This window comes from Leishmania mexicana, chromosome 4 (genome assembly GCF_000234665.1).
Source record: "Leishmania mexicana MHOM/GT/2001/U1103 complete genome, chromosome 4".
Lineage (NCBI taxonomy): Eukaryota > Euglenozoa > Kinetoplastea > Trypanosomatida > Trypanosomatidae > Leishmania > Leishmania mexicana.
Genome location: NC_018308.1, coordinates 15,376 through 37,113, shown reverse-complemented (window position 1 = coordinate 37,113; position 21,738 = coordinate 15,376). Strand labels below are relative to the sequence as shown.

At 57.9% G+C, this 21,738-nt stretch overlaps 8 protein-coding genes across 8 annotated transcripts; all 8 read right to left on the bottom strand.

Moving 5' to 3' along the window:
- Positions 1-64: 64 nt before the first annotated feature.
- Positions 65-5,602, bottom strand: LMXM_04_0090 (conserved hypothetical protein; the record flags this gene model as incomplete). Its single annotated transcript, XM_003871729.1, has 1 exon — positions 65-5,602. One exon carries the CDS (start codon positions 5,600-5,602, stop codon positions 65-67), a length of 5,538 nt encoding a protein of 1,845 aa, XP_003871778.1.
- Positions 5,603-6,711: 1,109 nt separating this feature from the next.
- LMXM_04_0080 (conserved hypothetical protein) lies at positions 6,712-7,188 on the bottom strand (the record flags this gene model as incomplete). The annotated part of the gene is made up of 1 exon (XM_003871728.1): positions 6,712-7,188. The coding sequence occupies one exon, from the start codon at positions 7,186-7,188 to the stop codon at positions 6,712-6,714; it is 477 nt and encodes a 158-aa protein (XP_003871777.1).
- A 713-nt stretch (positions 7,189-7,901) lies between these two features.
- On the bottom strand, positions 7,902-8,636 carry LMXM_04_0070 (conserved hypothetical protein; the record flags this gene model as incomplete). The annotated part of the gene is made up of 1 exon (XM_003871727.1): positions 7,902-8,636. One exon carries the CDS (start codon positions 8,634-8,636, stop codon positions 7,902-7,904), a length of 735 nt encoding a protein of 244 aa, XP_003871776.1.
- Positions 8,637-9,589: 953 nt separating this feature from the next.
- LMXM_04_0060 (DNA topoisomerase type IB small subunit) lies at positions 9,590-10,378 on the bottom strand (the record flags this gene model as incomplete). Its single annotated transcript, XM_003871726.1, has 1 exon — positions 9,590-10,378. One exon carries the CDS (start codon positions 10,376-10,378, stop codon positions 9,590-9,592), a length of 789 nt encoding a protein of 262 aa, XP_003871775.1.
- Positions 10,379-12,445: 2,067 nt separating this feature from the next.
- Positions 12,446-14,020, bottom strand: LMXM_04_0050 (conserved hypothetical protein; the record flags this gene model as incomplete). Its single annotated transcript, XM_003871725.1, has 1 exon — positions 12,446-14,020. The coding sequence occupies one exon, from the start codon at positions 14,018-14,020 to the stop codon at positions 12,446-12,448; it is 1,575 nt and encodes a 524-aa protein (XP_003871774.1).
- A 1,104-nt stretch (positions 14,021-15,124) lies between these two features.
- LMXM_04_0045 (conserved hypothetical protein) lies at positions 15,125-15,628 on the bottom strand (the record flags this gene model as incomplete). The annotated part of the gene is made up of 1 exon (XM_003871724.1): positions 15,125-15,628. The coding sequence occupies one exon, from the start codon at positions 15,626-15,628 to the stop codon at positions 15,125-15,127; it is 504 nt and encodes a 167-aa protein (XP_003871773.1).
- A 3,978-nt stretch (positions 15,629-19,606) lies between these two features.
- On the bottom strand, positions 19,607-20,914 carry LMXM_04_0040 (hypothetical protein; the record flags this gene model as incomplete). Its single annotated transcript, XM_003871723.1, has 1 exon — positions 19,607-20,914. The coding sequence occupies one exon, from the start codon at positions 20,912-20,914 to the stop codon at positions 19,607-19,609; it is 1,308 nt and encodes a 435-aa protein (XP_003871772.1).
- Positions 20,915-21,441: 527 nt separating this feature from the next.
- On the bottom strand, positions 21,442-21,663 carry LMXM_04_0035 (hypothetical protein; the record flags this gene model as incomplete). The annotated part of the gene is made up of 1 exon (XM_003871722.1): positions 21,442-21,663. The coding sequence occupies one exon, from the start codon at positions 21,661-21,663 to the stop codon at positions 21,442-21,444; it is 222 nt and encodes a 73-aa protein (XP_003871771.1).
- Between the last annotated feature and the right edge of the window lie 75 nt (positions 21,664-21,738).

Below are 21,738 nucleotides of genomic sequence, written 5' to 3'. Positions count from 1 at the left end.
CCCCTCCCCCTCCCCCACTTCTCTCATACACGCATGCAGGTGCATGGGCAGGACAGGGTTACGCTCATCCCCTTTCTTCCCTTCGCTGCGACGTCTTGCGGTGGTGCCTGGCCGCGTCGCGCTTGGAAGGCAACGCCGTAACTTTGGAGTTGGAGGGACACACAAGCCGGCGCAGCACCATCACGTGCCCGGGGTCCATGAAGCGCCACACCTTCGCACCTGCGAGAAGCTGCCACGCCACACTAAGGTCACGGCACCGCTGTAGCTGCAGTTCACGCTTTCCTGCTCGCGCCATTTCCCGCCACAACGCGCACACCTTAGTGCCATTATCGCCAGCAGCTGTAAGGGCGGCGCTGAGACCTTGATCTGCGCGAGGGAGGTCGCAGCCCGAATGAAGCGCTTCCTTCGTCCACTCCACAAGTAGTAGTGAGGCCGCCTGCGGTAATGACTTGGGCGAGCTGGCACACGCCATCCCCGTCGCCCACTGCGTCCATCGGCGCAGCAGCGGTGATGCGATGCGTGTGTGGGACGCGCGTACGGGAGCTGCTTTTGTTACAGGAGCCGCGTCATGGGCAATGCGCCGGGCGGCATCGGCGAGGCACTGCCGATCCAGCTCCGGTGGAAGCTTCACAGCAGCGACAGGCACTGTCTTCCAGGGAAACGGTAGCCGGTAGCCGCGCGCCGCCGCGCTGCGGACGTCGGAGAGCTGCGTGTGCAGCACTTTGAGCTTCTTGAAGGCGCTTGTCATGACTGCTGCGACTGCGGCTGCGCAGTGAGGGCGACGTAGGTAGCTGAGGGTGTCCTCGACCGGTACACGGCTGGGGCAAAAGTGTGACTTGTATGCGTGATTGGCGAGCTCGGCAACGGCATTGGCGTAGGCCGGCTGCGTCATGTCCGGGCACGCCGCCCGCGCCTCGGCAAGGGCCGGAGCGTAGGAGGCGAGGCAGCACAGCTCCAGCGGGCCAAAATGCATCTCAGGCAGGAGAACGCGATGGAAGCAGCTCCAGTAGTGGGAGATTGCCTGCCGTGTCAAGTGCGGTGCGGTGCTCAGCTTCTCCGGCGGCCTGCCGTGGCGCCGCAACAATTCCTCGCACAGCTCTGCCTCTGCCACGGCGGACCACCGACACTCTGCCAGCTTCTTCGCAGGTTCTTCACACGCCCTCCAGAGCTCCTCTGCCGTGCTCAACGGCAAGAAGCCGTCAAAGACGTGCTGGGCCATCCACTCCGCCGCAGCCCTGTCGCGCGCGCGCGGCGTGGGATGCATTGCTGGCTTCACTTCCACGCACTGAGAGAGAAGCACGCGCAGGGTTGCATTTTGCGCGAGGTATTGCACGAGCGCCGCGTCAGGCTCACGCACGGCGGCGACGCGCTGCAGGAGTTCTTCTCGGTAGAGGTAAAGGAGGGCTTTAAGCTCATGCCCCTGAAACGTGCCGCCCAGATGTTGCTGTGCGAGAGACTCCAGCTGCGGCGTTGAAGCGAGGAGCAGTAGCGGGGCCACAACAGCCAGCGTGTCGAGCTCCTTCACCGACAGCGGGGGGCGACCAGGTGGCAGCCACGACGCTGCCGACGGCACTGTGCCCTCCTCGCTGTGGGGCGCTGGCGTGTAGAGGGAAGGCGGGAAAAGGACTGCCTGAGCCTCCGCGATAGCGCGTCCGGCTTCCTCCACGCGCTTCTCACCACACAATCGTCGCAGCTGCGCAATGATCTCGGCGCAAAGTTGTGCCTCTGCCGCTGTCCACGCGTACCCGGCACCGGTAGACGATGAGGCGCCGATACAGTCAGCGAAAAGAGCACAAAGGGGAGACGTTGCAGACCTTGGCAAGTCCAGCTGCGCCGCCATCCACATCACAACGGTGCCAACCTCGTGAGGCAGCGCACATTGACGCGCCATCACTCTCAGCAACTCGTGTATGCTTGGGGTCAGAGCAGCAGCGCAAGCATTCCAAGGAAGAAGGGGGACTTGACTGGCCAGCAGCATCCACGCCTGCACTGTGGTTCGCCACGGTGCACAACGGGCGACGCATAGCATGACGGAGTTTAGCACATCCGCGGAGAGGTACGCGTCGCGCAGCTCCATCAGCTCCATCGACTCTTTAGAGAAGAGGCTTTTCACGTCAGTTGGGGCGGCCACCACCTGCAGGAAGGCGTCCAGCGCCTCCTCCCACGCATCACAGTCGATGAGGCGATCGAGAGCATCCCATGCGTAGAGCTCCGACGCCACGCTGCCCTGGCTGGCGGCAGCCTGCGCCTTGCGGCGATGCTGACAAAGGGCAGCGCGCTGATCGACGCGCCGCTGTGCGGCTCCTTGGGCGGCCTGCAGCCACGACAGCTGAGTTGCCATGTCCACCACCGTCTGCTGGTCTGGCGCTGTACCCTCCTTTCCCGCTGCCTCTCCCCTTTGCCATAGCTCAAACTCCTCCACCCACTCCAGTGCTGCAGAGTGGTTGCCAGAGTCGGCGAGCGAAACCGCCACCTGCACGGCAGTGGCCGCAACATCTGTGCTAGACGGCCCAGTCGGTGCATTGCCAAGTCTCAGGAGGAGACACTGCCGCACCGCTGCAAGGAGCCTTGTGGAGAGCGGCCCTGTAGCGAGCACGAGGCGTAGAAATGACGGCGCCACCGTGACGTTTTGCGCCGCCGCCTGGTACAGCAGCCTTTGCCCCAATGTCGCCACTGCCGGCATGGCCTCTACGGCACAGGCGCTGGCCACAGTGTGAAGCCGCAGCACCGTCTCTGACCACGCCATCACCGCTGCTCCACTCGTTGAGGTGAGGGGGAGGAGATACGCTACGATGCGCAGCGCCTCTGAAACGCCACCGCTGTCAACGCCCGAGCAAGCGGCTCTCGTTGCCGGCTGCCGTGATGACTCGCCGCTGCAGTTGAGTGCGGCACAGATGAGGCGCGGTGCGGCGCATTGGACGTAATCGGGAAGGCGCGCCGCGAGTTGAGCATCCGTCCTGTGCAGTGTTGCGAAATCGAGTGGGGGCTGTGTGCCACGGTGGTGATGCGCCTCGTCGTATCGGAGAACATAGTCGACTGCGGCCGCAATCACTTGACTTGCGTCCGCTGCTCGGTGGGTGTGTTCCAGGGCCAAACCAGCGTAGAGAGCAAGGATCACCGTTATCTCGCGTCTGCGGACCTCACTGCCGTCACCATCTGCCTCCTCTTCCCCCCCTAGTGCGGCCACGTCCCACAACTCCGCCAGCTGCATCCCCTGCTCGCAACGACGCCACCGTCTCGCATAGTCGTAGACGCGCAGCCCGGTGCGAGACCACGTTGTGTGCGACACACGGACCTCCGATGCACGACTGACAGCCAGCACCGCGTGCGCCTCCGTCACGAGTCCGTGGGCCAACAGGAGAGAGACGAGGCTGTCGCGCAGGGACGTGGGCAGAGGCGCTTCTCGAGCGGCACCGCGCAGCTCGCCCTGCCAGTACTCCCATGCGGCTGTCGCGCGATGAGCCGTAACGAGATTCTGCAGCGCCGTCACTTTGGCGCCGTTCTTGCAGCGCTGCAGAATGTGCTGCTCCCGCGTTGACAGTGGCTGAGGGAAGCGCTCGAGCAGCCGAGCAAGCACATCCCACTCCTCACGCCTCAACAAGACGGGGACGGCCTGCTCCCGCAGCGCCTCCAATGAAGCACCCCAACACCACTGCAGTTGGGCGCTCAGCAGCGTCAACGCCTCCGCGGAACCTGGAAGTCGCTCAACAAGCGAAACAGTGCGGCGGAGCGCAGGCCGCAGCGCAACCAGGGAAACACCACGTCGCAGCTGGTGACAGGTGTACCACACAGCGAGGCACACAAACTGGGTAGAGGAGTAGGAGGGCGGGGAGGAGAGCAGAGCAGCCTCGCCGGCAGCGCACACAGCTTCGCATAGCTCCTCAGGTGTTCCCAGCGCGTCGAGAGGCTCCAGAAAGCTGAGCAACCGCTCGTCCACCATCTCATCAATGCTCGCGGCCTCGCCGCGCATCACCAGCGTGACGCAGTGCTCTGCCGACGGCACGCTGATGTGCGCGCTGACAGTGCGGAGAAAAATAAACAGCGCACCGGGCTTGCCTGCAAAGCCGGTGAGAAGAGCCCCGTGTATGGGATGATGGCTGGCGCAGCGCAACTGTCGCGCCAGCGCGGCACTCAGTGTGCTCTCAGCCTTCGCCAGCTGCGCCGGCTGCAGGGAAGCGTGACGCAGATAATGCAACACGGATGACGTGTAGACAACGTACCACGCGACACTGGCAGGCTTCGCGACATCTCCGCCGGCGGCACTCTGCGCCACCTGTCGCCACAAACCGAGGGTATGCGGCAGCAGTGGCACGAGCCCGTCGGCGCACCCGTCAACGGATACCAACGCGTGTGGGCAGTACTGGCTCAGAACCAGCACCACATTCACCCATCCCTCATAGTACGGAGAAGCCTCTGCCGCTGCTGAACTCAGCACCCCGGACACGCGCACGGCATCTAGCAAGCTCCTAACCTGCGCGGTCGTCACATGGCACTCCACCAGCAACTGCGCCGCCTCACGCGCGGAGATTGCCACACGCCTGCGCAGCTCTGCCAATTTCGCGTGTGTGGAAGTGCTGGCCGCCCACCACCACCGAGCCCCGTCAGCGGGGACTGCGGCGTGACGTGCCGCACTCAACAGCTCCGTCACGGCCTCCAGCACTGGCGCTTCCTGCCTGCCCGCGGCAGCAATGTCTAAAGCCATCTCCCACGGAACAATCTGCTGTGGCTCTGCTCGGCTTGACGTTTTAGCGTGCTGCACCGCCACGGTGAATGCGCGCACATAGCTGACGAGAAGTGGGGCGGACACCTGGGAGAGGCTTGCCCGCAGTGTTTCCGCAGAGCGCCAGTCTCCGGTGACGCCGAACGCCGCCATGAACAGAGTGGCCTCCTCCTCGCTGCACCGGAGTTGTGAAACACCACCGCAAAGAGCCGTAGCGGCTGTCCATCGACGAAACAAGGCCGACATCTTCTGGTGTTCCTCTGCCTTCCCAAGGGCTCGCAGTGCCGCCTCACGGTGTCGCGGACGCCACACCACGTGCTGCGTGGCGTCGGCCAGCATGAGTGGTACAAGTTCCTCCAGCACTACCCGATCAAGGGACTTGCCCAACGTCTCCAAGTCAAATGTCGGTTTGGCGAGCAGCAGGTCCGCTGCCGCGTGGTAGAGGGCTGTTGTCGAGAGACTGCTGGTCGCCACTCGCTTCGTGAGTTGCACGCTGGCCTGCCATCCTCCGCCGCGAAGTGCCGCCAGGAGAGTCAGCTGGTACGTTTCTGCGAGAGGAACACAGTGACTGTGCAGGGAGCCTACAAGAAGACAAATGGCGTGTTCCCACTGGCCCCGCTGCGCCGCGCGTGCGATTACTTGATGCACCTCAAATGGAGACGGCGGTGCGGACGATGCACCATCCGCCATGGGTGACAGCGATGCAGCGGCGTCAGTGAAGAGCCTGGCCGAGGCAAAATGCGAAGACGAGCCTCCGGCGGAAGCCGTGGGGGACGAGCTGGCAACGTACATGCGGAGCTGCACCGGAAAGCTGTCCATCACCATTGCGCCAATGGAACGACCTCGCAGGGAGCGGTACGGCGGTGCCACGCGTCGCTGCATCGAGTACGCAACAACATGAGTAGGGCTCGGCATCGGTGCCGAGAGCAGTCGAGAGAGGTAGTCTCAGTTTCAGAGTAAGTAACAGCGCATGTGAGTATTGTGTGCGCACGTGCGCCGGTGCCGGCTTTCCATGCCAGCTCTACTTAAGCGCCTCAGCTCGCGTTGGTGCGCACCACAGCCACCGCAACACGCCAAACCGGATGTGCTCCCTCCACAAATACAGCAGAGAAAAGGATATTAACGATTAATATGAGCTTAGGCAGCGATGTAGCAGAGAGACGCGTCCGTCTCACTCGTGGAGCTGTGGACCGACTGCAGCGCCTGGCTGCCTTCAGTGGTGATGGGTGCCGCCTGACGACAAGGGCGTGAATTAAAAAGCACAGTACAGCGAGACCCGTGCAGAACACAATGCCAAATGTTACGTACGCTCAGATTATCCAAGTCGGCACCTCTGGCCCCATCCTTCCTCTGTGCAGTGGAGGAGGGGGACGGCAATAAAGTAAAGGGAGACAGACACGCGGTATTCGAGCCGAGACCGTCTCTTGCGGGGGCGTCGTCTGTCTCAAAAGTGAAACGATGAGGTTGTCGCTGGTGTGCTATGACGACAGGGGAGTGAGTGGGATGGTAAAGGATGTGTGCGGCACTGCCCCCGCACGGCACGCACTGCTCCTTTTGTGAATGACGAAGGGGATATGAGTGGTGGTGGTGGTGGGGGGGCCTATGGGAGTGTCGCTGAGAAGTTGCAGGGTTGACTAAGACGTGAGACGGAGATAGTGGGATGGGAGAAGAAGAGGCGAAAGTACTCATTGGGAGCTTGACACGAACGGGAGGAGAGAGAGTGAGGTGAGCTTTGCAGCGTTTCACTGCATGCTGCGGCTCGCAGCTGTGTTTGCCCTTTTCCCTCTTCCTCTCACCAACACACAAAGTTTGTTTCTTCAGAACAATGCGAGCAGACGACCCGTTGAGGAGGAGGAGGAGCGGCACGAACACCTTGCCAGACCGCCCCTTGTTTGCCACTGGCACGCAAACATGCTCGCTTTGTGTGTCCGCGCTGTTTGCCTCGTACTTTTGCTTTTTTCTTCGACCGGCGCTCCGCCGTTCTGCTGCAGCTACAGCACAATTTCTTCAACCTCTCCACTCTCTGCTGCGGCTTGTGCCGCCGTGGTGCTCTCCGCGGCAGGAGGGTTGGTGGGGTCCATGACAAAGTTGTGTAAGCGCGTGCGCTCCGCGTCCAGCATCGTCTCGGCTAGTTGCCGAAGCTCATCGCGAATGGAGGTGAGCTCGCGCACGTGCGTGTCGAGCTGCTCCATCCTTTTTTCCACCTCGTCTCTCTCGAGGCGTAGGGCTTCAACGACTGGAGTCAACGTCTCACGACGGTACAGCAAGAGATCCAGCAGCAGGGCGCGGTAGTCTTCAGAGGTCGGCGCGACCGGTGCGGTGGTCGACGCCCCCGACGTCGTCTTGTTCGCGTCGGTCTCCGTCAAAGGTGGACGGTGACTAGGGTTGTAGCCAGCGGCACGCGACACGGTCGTCACCCTCCTCCACGTGGACACCCACGCACCGGCTGGGGTCAAACAACGCCGCATGACTTATGGGAAGGGTGTTTGGAGGGAGGGAAGCGAGGGGGCGGGGCGGCGTCCAAGTTGGAGGAGGGGAGGCGGAGGAAAGAGATTGAACACACACACAGAGACAGAAACGCAGATGGCTGGGGCTGCGATGACAACGGCACTGCGATGGCTGTTGTAGCGGCAGGGTGGAGTGCGGAAGATGGATAGGGAGGGAGGGGGGAGGGACTATGGCGGGCCCTACCCCCTCCGCTCCGAAAATGCCGAGCGAGCAGAGTTCTCCTACATTTGCTTAGCGGCATGAGCTCCTCAAGGCACGCGGACGCTCTTCAACAGGAAGAAAACCAAAGACAGGGGCCAAAAGGCCTTTCCCCCACTGCATCCTGTTCGACCGTCGTGTAGTCGTAGACAAACACGCCTTTATGGGAGTACCACCAACGACTTGTACACCGAGCAGACAACACTGCGAGCGGCTCCGGTGTTCGCTCAGTTCGGCACTCCTCCGCTCTTTGTCGATGTGCGTGCTTGCGTGTCTCCCAGCCCCCCTCCCTCTGCTTGTGTGTCGAATCGGCACCGTCAGAGTAACACGCCTTGGGGGTTGCAAGATGTGCGCATCACTGGCAACCGCCGACAAGAGTGAAAGAAGGCGCGGGAGGGGGGGGGATCTTTTGGCGGCGATGAGCGTTACACCGCTGCGCCGCGCGTCGCTTCCTCTCTTCCTCCCCCAGGAGGGTCTACTCGGAAGAGGGCGGTGACACCTCGTACGTGTACACCCTGTACATGTCACTCTCACCCAGAAAGCGGTAGGTGACATCGGTGCCCCAGGCGAAGGTGTGCGCGGCATTCTTCGTGGTGTAGTAAAGGCGCAAGTAAGGAACTTCCCACGTGATCTGCACAAACACACGATACACGCGCGTGCCAACACCGCCCTCGACGCACCTACTCACCTCGCAGAGCATCCGTTCAATGTCGTCTTCCATATTCTGGTTCGCTTTGTCTGCCTGCAGCGCGTCCATGGTGCCCTTGTCCAGCACCACGTCGAAGAAAGGACCAAACTGCGCACGCACGCGACTGAGATCGCGGACATCGGCAACTACCCAGTGTACGTTTTCCAGCGGATGGGCTGGACCGTACTTGGCCTTCATACGATCGATGGCCACAGCAGAGTAGTCGGTGGCTATCTGCACGAGTCGGTAGGGCCTTGAGTCTTCCGTCGGATATTTTGCCTCGTAGGTGGCGCGGATGTCGGCGCAGAGGATTGAGTTACCAGTACCAAGATGCAACACCTTCAGCGTGCCATCGAATGTCCCTGCACCGCGCTGCACACTATAGACAGCCTCAATGGCCTCAAAGGCCGCCGCGACACACATGGGGTACACGGAGGGGAACCAATCATAGTGCTCCTCCTCCGTGTAGCGCCGGTCCCAGTATTCCTGCTGGCCGTACTCTGCGTTTCTAGCCGGCTCCATCATGGCCTCAATTTCTGTCACGTGTTGCCCTGATGGCGTCTCAGTTCGCCTTTGTTGGTGGGGTTGTCAAGTAGAGGGAATGAGGAGAGAATCTTAGGCGACACGCGCGACAGAGAAACGGACGCGCAACGCACGGCCCCGTCAACCGTTTCGCAGAGTCGTTTTCTGTGCCCGTGTACTCGGGCACATCGGCATGCAGGCACGCGAAGGTGACACAGGCGATGTGGACGGCTGGTGGGCTGTCGAATGAATCCATGTAGGACGGCAGCAGCGCACTTTCCATTCTAAGCTCTCTTTTTTATGTTGCTCGTTTCCAGCTTCGCCTACGCTCGACTTCCCCGTCATCTTAACAGGGCTGCGGCGCAGCCGCTGACGCCATCCACGCCCTTGTCAGAGAGAGAGCAAAGGCGAACGAGGAGGACTCGAGTGGAGGTCATGCGAGGGGAACACGGTAAAGCAGACGCTCTCCTAGGAACACGTTGAGCGCCTTCCAAACAAACTCGTGCCTACATCATGGCACATCGTGCGCTGTCTCAGTTTTCTCTTCAGCCTCCGCCACCGTCTCTAGCAAGAGGGGCTGGAGGTCTTTCTTAGCTCGGCGCACCACCGCTGGCTGCTCAGACGCCGTTCCACCAGCACACTATAGAGCACCTCCACAAATGGCGACAACACCCCCGTTCCCTTCCCGAGCTTCGCACTCGCTCTCGCCCTCTTGTTTGCCGCACTTCTGCAGTCAGCGCGGAGGGAGGAGGGCGCACGACAACGCGGAGACAGTAGGCGCATGTGTGTGAGTGTGTGCGTGTGTGGGGGGGGGGGAGGGGAATGAGAAGCCGCAGCGTAGAAACGAGAGCGGTGGTGGTGGGGGGAGGGCGGCTGCATGTAAATTAAAGTTACACGCGGAACGCTGCCGTCGAGATCATCGTTCTACGGAGATCTGGTCGCGCCGACCTCGCTCAAAAATCGAAGTTCTCGGCGTTCATAGCCCACGGGAACTTCTTCTGAATGGTTGCAGAGAAGATCTTGTTGATCGGCACGTCTTGCGCCTTTGCCCACGAGCAGATGATGCGGGGGTCGATGTAGTTGATTTTACTGGTGCCGAGCGACACAGCCTTGTTGTCATCCTTAATGCGAATGATGTTCTCCTCGCGGTTGAGTCGTTCCCGGTAACGCACCAGAGCCTTGCCAATGTCATTGGGGAAGGATCGCACCACCGGAGGACGCGGAGGCACCAGCGTGGGGACTTCCTCCTCTTCCTGTGTCAGGATCTCCCTGTTCACCAGGCCTTGAGACTGTGCAATGTGGAAGAGCGTTGCCTCCCCTGATACCACCGACTCAGCCGACGAGGAGGAGCGATCGTCGGAGGAGTAGGACGAAGAGTCCGAGTCGGAGCTGCCGTCACTGCTGGAGTCGTCATTGGAGGACGAAGACGAGCTGTCGGACGATGAGGTGGAGCTGCTCTCGACACGGCGCACCTTCGGCGGCGGAGCCGTCGTTGCAACAGGCGCCACAACTTTCTTGACGGGGGGCACCATTGTCTTCATTGGCTTCAGCTTAAGCAGCGCATCCTCGTCAGCTGCCTCAATCGACCGAGGGCACTGCGCAAGCACACCAGCAGCAGCCAGGGTTGCTCGAACACTGGGCGACATCTTGAGCTTTAGCGCAGATATATCAATCGGGGTCTTCTTGGGCGCCGCGGCCGGTACCGAGGGCGGGGCTACTGGAGGACTTTGAGCAGGCTGCATGGCGAACCAACACCGTATCTCTGAGAATTACCTCTCACGTGCCAGGGAGTGATGTAGAGACACGCGGGTGACGTTGTGATTGTCCTCTTTGAGCGATGAAAAGGACAGGAGCTTGCGGAAGGAAACTCTACCTTGTCGACTGTAATCAGGCTACTGTGACGTGGTCAAGTAGCGGTGGAGGTGGCGAGGCAGCGATGATGAACAGGGCAGCTGAATGTGGGTGTCGGTATGCGGGTAAAGACATGCCGGCCGACGTCAAAAAAAAAACGAGACATGAAAAAAAGAGGAGGAGGCAGTCACCATAAAAAAATGTTACACGAGCAACCCACCCCTCTCCCCACACACCCTTCTCACGCAGCCACAGGAGGAAGAAGAGGGAGGGAGGGGGCGCCGCATGCCCATGACGGACCACAGCGCACGAGATGCACATGCTTTTTCTTTTCAGACGCCTCAGACTCCACGCATCGACGCCTTTCATCGCAGATGTCAGGGAGAGTACACGACCAACACCTGGTTTGCTCTCCACTTCGCGACTTGTTGCGCGTGTTCATGTGTCTGTACACTGCAACTTAGAACACCGCTGCGTAAACAGCACTTGCGCTCTTCGCTCATTAGCATGTCTGATGGTGTGCGTGCGTATCGCCGCAGGCAGCCGCTACAAAAAGCAAGGAAAGAACAGTACAGAGGACATGGAAAAAAAGAGGACAAACACCGTCGGTAACACCGTCGCACCGCCCAAGCCTTCCACTTCACGGTTCTAGCAGCGCCTGCTGCACGCACACAAGTTTCTACTGCAAGCCACGGCGACGTTACCGTACCTCATACCATAGCAGAGGTGTATTCGCTGTGGGAGCAGCCTCTCCTTTTACACGATTGCCTTCCACAAACGCGTTCTACTCGCACACACGTTGAAACTGCTGTTGGTCCAAGAGAGGTAGGGCTGCGCCGAGAGCAGGCGGTGCTCTGTGATGCATGCGCGCGTGTGTGTGTGTCACTGTGATGTGAAATACGTCATTACTTCCTCTGAGCGATGCATAAGGCACGAAAGGCCACGGGCGCACCCATATGTACATACCTATACTCGAGGTGGCGTCGGACGTACGCTCCTTTTTCTACCCATCGGCACAGGCTGCGCGAAGCCACGCTTTCAAGCGCATCCCTGCAATACCGCAACTGACAGCCATAGACCGCGCCATGCCCCCGCATTCTATGAAGCTATACCAGACTACAAGGCAGAACAGAAGAGGGCTCTCAAGCCAAACCAAGGTGCGATTGGCGTGCTATGAAGGAGGTTCGTTATAGAAATATAGACGCGCAAACGACTCCGTGCCGTGAAACACAGCACTCCCGGGGAGTGCCCAGGCATCTGCGCCCCCGTCTTCCCTTCCCATTCTCTCTATCCGTCTCCGTCGTCTTGCTTGGCAGTCCATTGCACCACTAGGGGTGAACAGAACACTTGAAGGTACACGGGAATAAACAAGAAAGAGTACACACACACACACACACACGCAGAACCCCACACCACAAAAAGCGTGAAAATAAAATATATATTTGATATACCAAAGATGTGGGGGCAGGGGAGGGAGGGAAGGGGAGGCCATAGCGGCGGAGAGGGAAGACGCAGAGGATCTTGGGCGGCGGGACTCCAGTGCACATGGAGACAATGGAGGCGGCGGCCATGCGGCACGAGAAAGAAGAGAACGGTGACCAGGAAACAAACAAAAGACATATTTGAGATATGACGAGAGCCGTACAGACAACGCCCATAAAAGTGACGATTGTGGTCTATCGGCACGGGGTACAGCATGAGCGCTGGCTTAGGGATACGGTCTCACGGCGTGCACATGGAAGAACGCTCTGCTGCACACACACACACACACACACACTAAAGCACAGCCACCCAACACACCTCTGCAGCCCAACGTGAGCCTGTGCTTTTATGCACCTCGACTTCAGTGTGTAAAGCAACAGAAACAAACTGTGCCTTGATGGTCCCGTTTCCGTTGTAGAATCGACACACCATATACAGGGTCACATGAACACTTACGGCAGTCTCACGGTCGCCTACTACTCTGCCTCTGAAGACTGCGCCTGTGAAGCGCTCACGCCCTCCCCCTGGGACGGGAGGCTGCTAGAAGTGCGGCGCGTGGAGAAGCCGCTCATCTGACGCAACATAAGCGTGGCGTACGGGTTCGTTACATGGGAACGAGCCGCCTTCTCAGCGATGCTGTTCTCGAGTCGCGCCTGGCGCTCTGCCTCCAGTCTCTCGCGGCGTTCCCCCGCCACGTTCTGGCGCGTCTCGTTGCGCTTGTGCATCTGCAGCTGCATCTTCTCCCGGTCCTCCGCATTCTTCTGCACGCGCATACATGCAAGACGTTCACGCATCAGCTCGCGCTCGACGTGCATGAGCTGCTTGTTCTCCTGGATGACGAAGGCGCGCTCCTGCGTGTCAATGCGGCGAGCCTCGCGCTCGTTGATCTCATCGATCATGATCACCTCGCTCTGCGTCAGCGGGCGACTCTCCACAATGCTCGCGCTATAGATTTTCGCGGCACTATACGGCTGGTCGACGGTGGGCCTGGTGCCGGCGGATGTGTTCATCGAGTGGCGCCCGGGCGACTTGGCCGACCCGACAGAGCGCACTGACGCGCCGTAGCAATAGCCTCCGCGCGGGGGGCTGATGCGATGGCCATCGCTATCGTATCCCGTCGCCACCGTCTTTCGGCGCTCCTGCTCGACCAGACGCTGGTGCTGAGCCTCGAACTGGCGCTGCATCTCAGCTTCTTCATCCAACGGCTTCGGCGGTGGGGCGGCCGCCTGCCTCGCTGCGGCGGGTCGCGCAGGAGTCTCTTCCGCTGCTTGCGCCTTACGCTTGGGCGCGGAGACAGACACGGGAGCCTCCAAGTCAGCCTTGACGATTTCCTTGTAGGCTGGTTTCAGCTGCGCCATACGGGCGCGGCGGCGCTTCTCGTAACTTTGGTAGCGCAGCTCGGCCATCTCGTCCGACACGCCCGGACCTTTGAAGTGCTGCTTGTCGTACCGGACCAGCTCGCTAGGGTTCACGCTGTGCTCCTTACACAGCGCCACGCTGCGCGGCGTGTTCACACCCTCCGGGACAGGAGGGTGACGCTCCACGTTGCCGATGTTAACCTTGTACGTGGGTTTCTTCTTCCGCGGCACTGCCGGCTTTTCCACCGGCTCTGCCGCCTTAGCAGCCTCCTTCGCGTGATTCGAATGCTTCTTCTTGGCCTTGTGGAGGTCGTGATGACGCGTCGTCTTGTTAACTTCGGCAGAGACCTCCCTAACCTGCGACCCGTCTTCTGCAGCCTCGTCTTGTGCGTCCTCCCCGGAGTCTTTGTTCACCAGAGAAGCCGCCGCAGCTTCTTCTTCCTCCGAATCGTGATCCTTGGCATGATGGTTGGTAGACACATCGGTCAGTTTGCACGGATCACGAAGCCTCGTTTCGTCGTGTTCTTCCTCTTCGTTCCCCTTCGGGTAGGCCGCATCTTCGGACGACGACTCACAAGATGGTGCCGTCACCTTTTCCAGCTGCGGCTCCAGGGAGGACTGCTCGTGCGCTTGGTTCGACGGCGACTCGTTGGTCATTGAATGCGCCTCAAGGCGCGAGGGCCCCTGCTCCATAATCAGTTCTGAAGAGCGCATAGTGTCTGTGTCCGTGTGTGTGTGTGTGTGGGTATGTATTTATAGGTGGCGGTAGGTTTTCTCTTCTGTGAGATGAAGATGATGAGGAAAGATAATGGAAATCCACGCACAGAAACAAAACGCGAAATGAAAGGATGGATCGTGCAGTCCTGCGTGTAGTACTTCAGGCGCTGCCCTTATCCACTGCCACCCAAGCAGTTATGAGGTCGAGACGCTTGCAAAGACGCAGAGGTCAGAGAGGAGCAGAAAAGAAGAAAGTGATGCACGCTTGCGATGCGTCTTGTGAGATAAATAAATATGAAGAGCAAAAAAAAGCCCAGCAAAGGTACAGTGGTGAAGCGAGCTAGAAGTGCTGTAGAGATACAGAAACGAGCCAAAAAAGCCAGGAAAAGGAAAACCAAAATGAGATGACGCAGTTTGGCGGCGCGATGCGTTGCCCAGGTGGTTGTCGTTCGCTTAACTATTCACTATTGCGCAGACGCTTCTTCTTTCTTTAGTCGTCTACACAAGACTAAACAGAAACGGTTAGTGAGTGAGGTAGCTATACGGGTGTAGTGCTGCTGTGTGGAGGAAAGAGGAGAGGCAGGAAGGGTGGGGGTGATGGATAGGATGCTTCAGGACGATATCAACGCGCCCAATCGGAAAGAGAGACTCGACAACCGTGAGAGCGGGTGAGAGAAAGAGAGGCAGGAGCAGAGAAGAGGGGACAGACTCAATGAGGTGAGATGAGGCCGATCATAGCTGAGCTAGAGAGGCGGCAACATATCTCGAAAATTCTGGGGAGAGCAACAACAACGTAGTCGCATCATCGCACTTGCGCTTTCTCGTGCCATACTCAACACCAGACGATACCGCCGTACACCACTTAGCTCCGGTGCACGTCTGCCGTGCGCTCATTCCTTTTTCCGCCTTTAGTCGCACTGTGACTCTCACAAAAACCTTTTTGCGGGTACATCAGGGTGCCATGCTTCATTGAGAGGCACCAACCAACACACCTCGTTCGCCACAGACCGACGACAACCACCACAGCTGCAGCACAAAGCAGCTTCTTCCCCGAGCGAGTCCACACGCACACGCTGTTGTTCAGCTTTTTGTGGAGCTGCTCGTAGCTGTGCCCGCCGGCTTCTGCACCATTGCAATCGCCTCCGACACAGCGTCGACGCTGACCGCGGTCACGCGCGAGAAACCCCACCGTCTCAGTGCAGTGCAAGCGTTCACCGCACGCTGGGCCTCCGAGGCCACTACAAACATCTCTGCCCTTTCCTTGTTCGATGGCAGAATAGGACACGCCGCACCCGACAAGATGTCGTGCGGATGTAGCGCTACTATCGCAGGGGACATAAGTGGCCGCAGTCGCCTCTCTGGTTCGCTGCGCACGTCAATCACGACGGCACCAGGGGAGGTACAGTCGATAGAGAGCAGTACTTTCTTCACATCCGCTGAAGTCACTGTCTGCTGTAACGACGAGTAGGCATCCAGACTACATCTCGGGTCTAGTGACGCGTACCCTTTCGCTACGTACGGCGCGCCATACCGCTTGTTGAGGTTTGACACCTTCCACGCAGTTTTCGGAACCCACTGCGCCATGGCTGCCAGCGAGTACGTTATCGCACGTGTGTGTGCGTGGGGGAGGAGTGGCGGGATCGATAACAGCGACGGCAGTCAAAAAAACACCGAAGGGCCAGAAGCGTCGCCCGCAGGCGGGGCAGGGAGTCGGAAAAGGTGCAAAAGCGAATAGAACGAGCGATGAGGAGAGGAGGTCAACGATGAAGGAAACATAAGAGACGTTGCGCTGCGTGACAGGTGCGTTTTGCCTGTCGCCTGGAACACAGCCCATCTTCGTGCAATCAGCGCCGTCTGGTCAAGAAAGAAGCGGCAAAGCGACTGAGGAGCGAGTCAAAGGAAGGGCGCAGGGTCTTTCGTCCCGCGCAACCGCAAGCATGGCACGAGTGTGCCCTTCGCACCATGAAGCATGTCGCGGGCCTCAAAGAGTGCCACTCACACACGGACACACAAACTCATATGGTGAGCGCATCACGAGATCGACATGGAAAAAAGAGGACTATACGGAGAGTCATCTCCAGCGCCACCACCTCATCGGGTGCCTGCTACGTTTCTGATATATATATATATATATGCACTTTCTTCGTCACTGCTCACGCTAGTGGCTTCTGGCGTGTGGCAGGCCTTACAATGCATTTCACGAAAAAACGTAACAAAACAGCTCCATATATATATATATATTCTCCGGTATGCCTCTTGCTCAGCCGTTAAGCTATGTTAGAGATATCATGCAGTGGTCGGGTTACGGTGCACTGCACTGGTCTTTGAGGTAGCGACTTTACATTTCAGTACGTCACATGAGGCCTCGGAAACAAGGTAGGAATTTGGGACAAGGTTAGCACAAAAATGGGTGGAGGGTAAAAACGAAAAAGTAAAGAGGAACAAGAAGACGCATCTTCTGATGGGAAGCAGAGCGTTCAAGCGTGGCTTGCCATGGAGGCAGGTGAAATAGAAAAGGGTGACACAGTCTCTACCGAACGCAAGCAGGCGAGGTAGTCTGTGAGGGAGTGGGGAGAAGGGTGGGGTGGCACCAGCAACTGACGAAAGAGAGGAGAATGCAACACAAGAAGACACAGGACGCAAGAAGCAACACAGACGAACAGAAAATACCCAAGCCAAGCAGGCGCCCCCCTCACGAGGGAGTGAAGAAGCCCTGACTTGGAGGGGGCGTACCCTTTAGTACACTGAATCCAGCGGCTTCGCAGCACACATGACTTCATAGCACGCGAGGGGTGCCTTTCGGTGTCCTCTCTCCTTAACCGACATCATCTGTTCAACGCCGAGGTGCAAAACGCCTGCGTGTTTCTCCCTCTTCACACCTACGCCCACACGTTTACACTCGGTCTTCTCTTTCTCCGGCTCGCCTCACATTTCAGAAAGACACGAGCTACATCGCGGTATAAACGAGACGAGCAGTAAGAAAAAAAAACAAAAAGAAAACTTCAGTCGTGTTCGTGTGATTCGCTTTCGCGTTGCTGTTTGAACATCAACTGCTCCGGTATTTCTGTTCGACACTGCTTCGTTCCGGAGCGGAATTATAACAGTAACGAGCGAGAACGAAAGAGAGCTAATGGAAAAGGACTGAGGAGAGCAAGGGTATGGGACTGGCATACGGTAGGGGTGAGGTACGACGTTGTGCTTGTCTCATCTCAAACCTTTTCCGTCATCCCGTGCCTTGGCCAGCTTTTCCATCGCCGATAAATAGGAGGAAAGTACACCATTTGTGCGAAACGCAAGAGAAAACAAAAACAAAAAAAACGGGGAAAAACAAGTACGAGAGGCAATCGTGCGAAGTCATGAAAAAAAGGGGAGCGTGGAGGGGATGGAGGGGGCGAGTTGATACAGAAGAAACACACACACAAAAAAACAAACAAGAGATATACAAAGAAAAATGCTTACCGAGTTATGCTCTCTGTGATTCGTTAGCAGAAGATAAACGTTCGCTCTTTCGTATTTCTTTTCGCTCATTGCTGGTTTCCATCGTTTGCCGAGAGCTGAAGAGAGGGAGGGGAGGGAGGGGAAGGGGTATGAAAGAGAGGTGGATGATGGAGAGGAACTGCACATACAACAGTGGGCTTGTTACTTGTGGACTGCAGTCAGCGTCTCCCAACCACCGCTCATTTTTGTTTGTTTGGGAGGAGAGGGAGGAGGGTCAAGTCCTTTTTCTTTGGCTTATGACAGCAACAGACCCTTATGAGGGTAAGCGCCTCACCACGGTATGAGAGTTCATTGCCCACGACGTGCGGGAGGCCACGGCGACGGACCGCTGCCGATGTCGGCGGTCAGGTCGTGAATGGCGTGTCGTCGGAGCGACCGGCGGAAGTGCACACGCGTGTACCATCCATATAACAGGCGAAGTGCCAACGTGACTCGAGCGTATCCCACTCGGCCCTCGCACTGCATACTGGTGGGTGGGCGAGTAGAGTTCGAGGGCAGGGCCCGTGCTCCCATGACCGAGTCGGTGCATTGGTGTGATGCGTGTCTAGAGTTGTTTCGCACCACGCGATGGAACCTGTGGCAGTCCGGGCGGAGTTCCTCACACGTTCTATGGCAGAGTGGACATGTTATGAAAAAAAAAGAATGACAACAGCAAAGCAGGAGAAACAAGTGACATAAAAGAGATATAGAGTAAAACAGAAAAAACGAAAATTGTTGAAAAGACACGCAGAACAAAATCGGGAGAGAAGAGAGGTATAGAAAGCCTTTCAGGGGATCAGGACTTAATGAAGAGCACAACAGCGCAGCGAGGGGAGAAAACGAAAACTGCAAATAATAATAAGCGAAACAATCGTCGGAAAATTGTGGAGAAAAAGAGGAAAGAAAGGAAACAAGAGTGTCAAAAAGGGAGAGATGTGGAGAAAGGGCTACGCACATGCGTGCACCACTTCTAACCTTGTGCCTGGTCTCTCCTTTGACTTGAATCGAGTTCATAGCGGGCCCGCGTCCTTGAGTGAGGCGAAAGATGGCAGCACTGGCGTCTGAGAAACGCACGCAAACAAGTACGGAGAAAAGGCGGCAAAAAGCGGGAAAAAGATTGCGACATCTTTGTCCATGGAGAAAGAAATAGAGAATCAAAGGAACGATAAAGAAACGCGTAGGATGAGGGCTGTGTGTTCCATCGAGGGTCGAACAACGACGAAGCTGTGACGGGGAGTAGGACAAAACACACAAGCTCTTGGCTCCAGTTTTTCTCCCTGCCGTCAAAGACCGCGAGGGGGGGGAGGAGAAGGTGTGGCTCGACTTTGATCCCACTGTCATCCCTGACCTACCAGTAAAGCTTCCCACGCTGGCTCCAAGGTACTAAGTGAAGAAACAAACAAAAAGAAAGCTTTATTCTCGACTTCGTTTTCTCCCTGTCACAGTTGATGTCCTCAATCCTTTTTCGTTGTCACTGGTATGGCTGGCAGTCACATGTGCGCGCCTACACGCACGCGCAGGCACACGCGAACACACACGCATGCGCCGTATCCACTAACAGGGTTAGGAACAACAAAAAAAAAGATGCCAGGACACGAAAGTAAATCAAAGGAAACTAAAGCAAAATCGTTTTTTTTTTTCGGTGGCAGAGATACAGCGTGTCATGCATTGACTTTGTCTCACGCCTATGGACGTGTACTAACCAGACAGGAGTGCGAGGGCAGGCAGACTTTCCGCGTGGGGGTGAGGGGAAGCCAAGGTGTCAGGGGTTTAGAGAAGGTAGAAGACATCGCACTGAGAAGAGAGAAGCAATGAAAACACGGTCAACAATACAACTGGTGAAAAAAGTTCTTTGCTTTCAACTGGTCGAAAAGAAAGGAGGAGGGAGCACAAGAGGATGAGAGGGCCCAGAGGTCGCAAGCTTTTCCGTCCTCCCGCTCATCTTCAGCAACGCGTCTGCCTTTTCTCTTTACCACGAGGGAGTGCGCCCACACACACACACACACACAAAATATGAACAGCAATGTGCCTTTTTGTAGTTGCTGTTGGCGATGTGGTGTGAGCCGTGTAATGCATAATCTTCTTCTAATCGGTGGCCTTAGGGGTGAGCAGAACGAGGAGTTTCGGACTCACGGTGACACTGCGAGTCGAGTCGCTGCCGCTCAGGGCGATTCCGAGTTTCTGCAGTACCTTGCTCTGGGATGGCAACAAGGCGCACTTGGCCCTCGCCAGCGCCTTGAGCGCCTCCACATCTCCCGCTTCGAGCAGCGCGGCGACAAGGGAAAGAGCGGCCGCAGAACGCACGTAGCGCAGCGTGTTCTCGCTGAGGATGATGTCACGGTAGAGCTCCGCGGAACTCTTCGACGTTGTCTTCTCCTGCAGCGTCTTCACAATGGAGAGCGTTTCAGCGTCCTGCAGAAACTTTGTCAGCTGGCGGCACACGTGAATGTGGCCGCAGTCCTTGGTCCACTTACAAAGCCCATCCATGTTGAGGCGGCATACATGCTTCTTCCAGGAGACAACGTACACGCCATTCACGCAGGGCAGCGTCTCCAGCCCCACTGTGAGGCTGAGGTTCAGCAAGGAGAGGTCGATGAGGTAGGGCTTCTCACCATCCTGGGGGAACTTCGAGGGATCGTCGAGGCTCAGTGCGTAGCAGCGACCGGATACATGAGGAGCGCAGTTGGCGCTGAGCATCTCCTGCGAATAGTAGCAGTTGTGCAATGCGCAGCAGAGCGACTCCGATGTGGCGCGGCACTGCATCAGGTACGCGTTGGAGACGTGAAAGCAACGGCACTGGGCGCCCTCTGCGCAGCCAAGGCCTTGCGCGTGAAGGAGACACACAGAGCTTTTGCATGGGCGAGTGCTGCTGGACATCACGTCGTTATCGTACAGACTGATGCCCATTGTCGGCTCGTGCAAGCACGACAGCGGTACTGGAATTCGCTGCAATGACGGGTGGAGTTGGTCGACGAGAGCGAAGCCCCAGACGTTGACGTCGTGGTGCAGGCGCTGCTTGGCGGTGCTGGAGGCCGCGCTGCGGCTCAGAAGCGACGGTGTCTCACCCCCGGAGTAGCAAGACTGCGTTGAGAGGGAGTTCCCACTGCCAGAGTGCGCGAGCTTCGCTTTCGGCGTGGCACAAGCTGAGGCGGCATCGGCCGCGACTGCCATCGGTGCCGCACTGTTGACCGGATCCATCGCAAAGTACATTGGTGTGACTGAACGACCAAAGTGTGCGTTGACTGGGTACGGTGCGTTTCCAGCGACCATCATCATCACCGGCGCAGCGCCGTAGCCGCCAAACATGCTCTCGTAGCCTGGAGCGGGACAGGGAACCGCGCTGTGGGGCAGGTACGACTGCGGGTAGAGCACGGTCATTGGCATGGCGCCCATCCGCTGCTGCATACTGTACGATGGAAACTTCTATGCAAGCAGTAGTCGCGGTATGGGTATTGACTGACTTTTTTGTTCTGAAATGGATAGTTATTAGGTACCTAGCAAGTAGTGCCTCGAGACAGCTGCATGACAGAGAACAAGGGTAGACGAACCCGCCGTGGCATGATAGTAGGCGACCAGACAGGAAGAGAGAGACGTGGACAACAGAGAGATGAGACTTACATGATGAAGGAGCGGTGAAGGAACACACGCACAAATGTTTTTTGGATGCATCTCGCAGGCGCGCTCACATGACTGTCGGCAGCGTACGAGGATACGCGTGGAAAAGCAAGTTCGCTGCTGGTGCCAGAGGGTGATATGGTAGCAGATGGGAGGGGGAGAACAGCACGAAACAGCGAAGACAACAGATCGGCGCTTCCTTGCCACGTTTAATGGCGATTACTGTGACATGTTGGTCGCTTCGCAGGAGAGAAAAAACGGGCACACACCATCTTTCCATAATAGCGCTCTGTCCTCTTCACGGTTCACGTCGCGCCGTGGCGCGCCTCAACGCCCTCCGATAGGGTACGCAACCCCGCCTCTACTACATGAAACCGATGCACGATCATGTCTGCTTGTACGACTACCTCTTCCGTCTTCCTGGTGGTCAGCTCCTGCTTGCGGAGGACGTCGTACTGCAGGAGGACGGCAGATGCCATCGCCGTCACAAAGCCGCCGATGAGAAAGCCTGCAACTCGGGGGCCCATAACGGCGAAACGTTTACTCAACTATACACAACACACACCTCGTGATATGGGGGCTCTTCCAGCTTTGTGAATGTG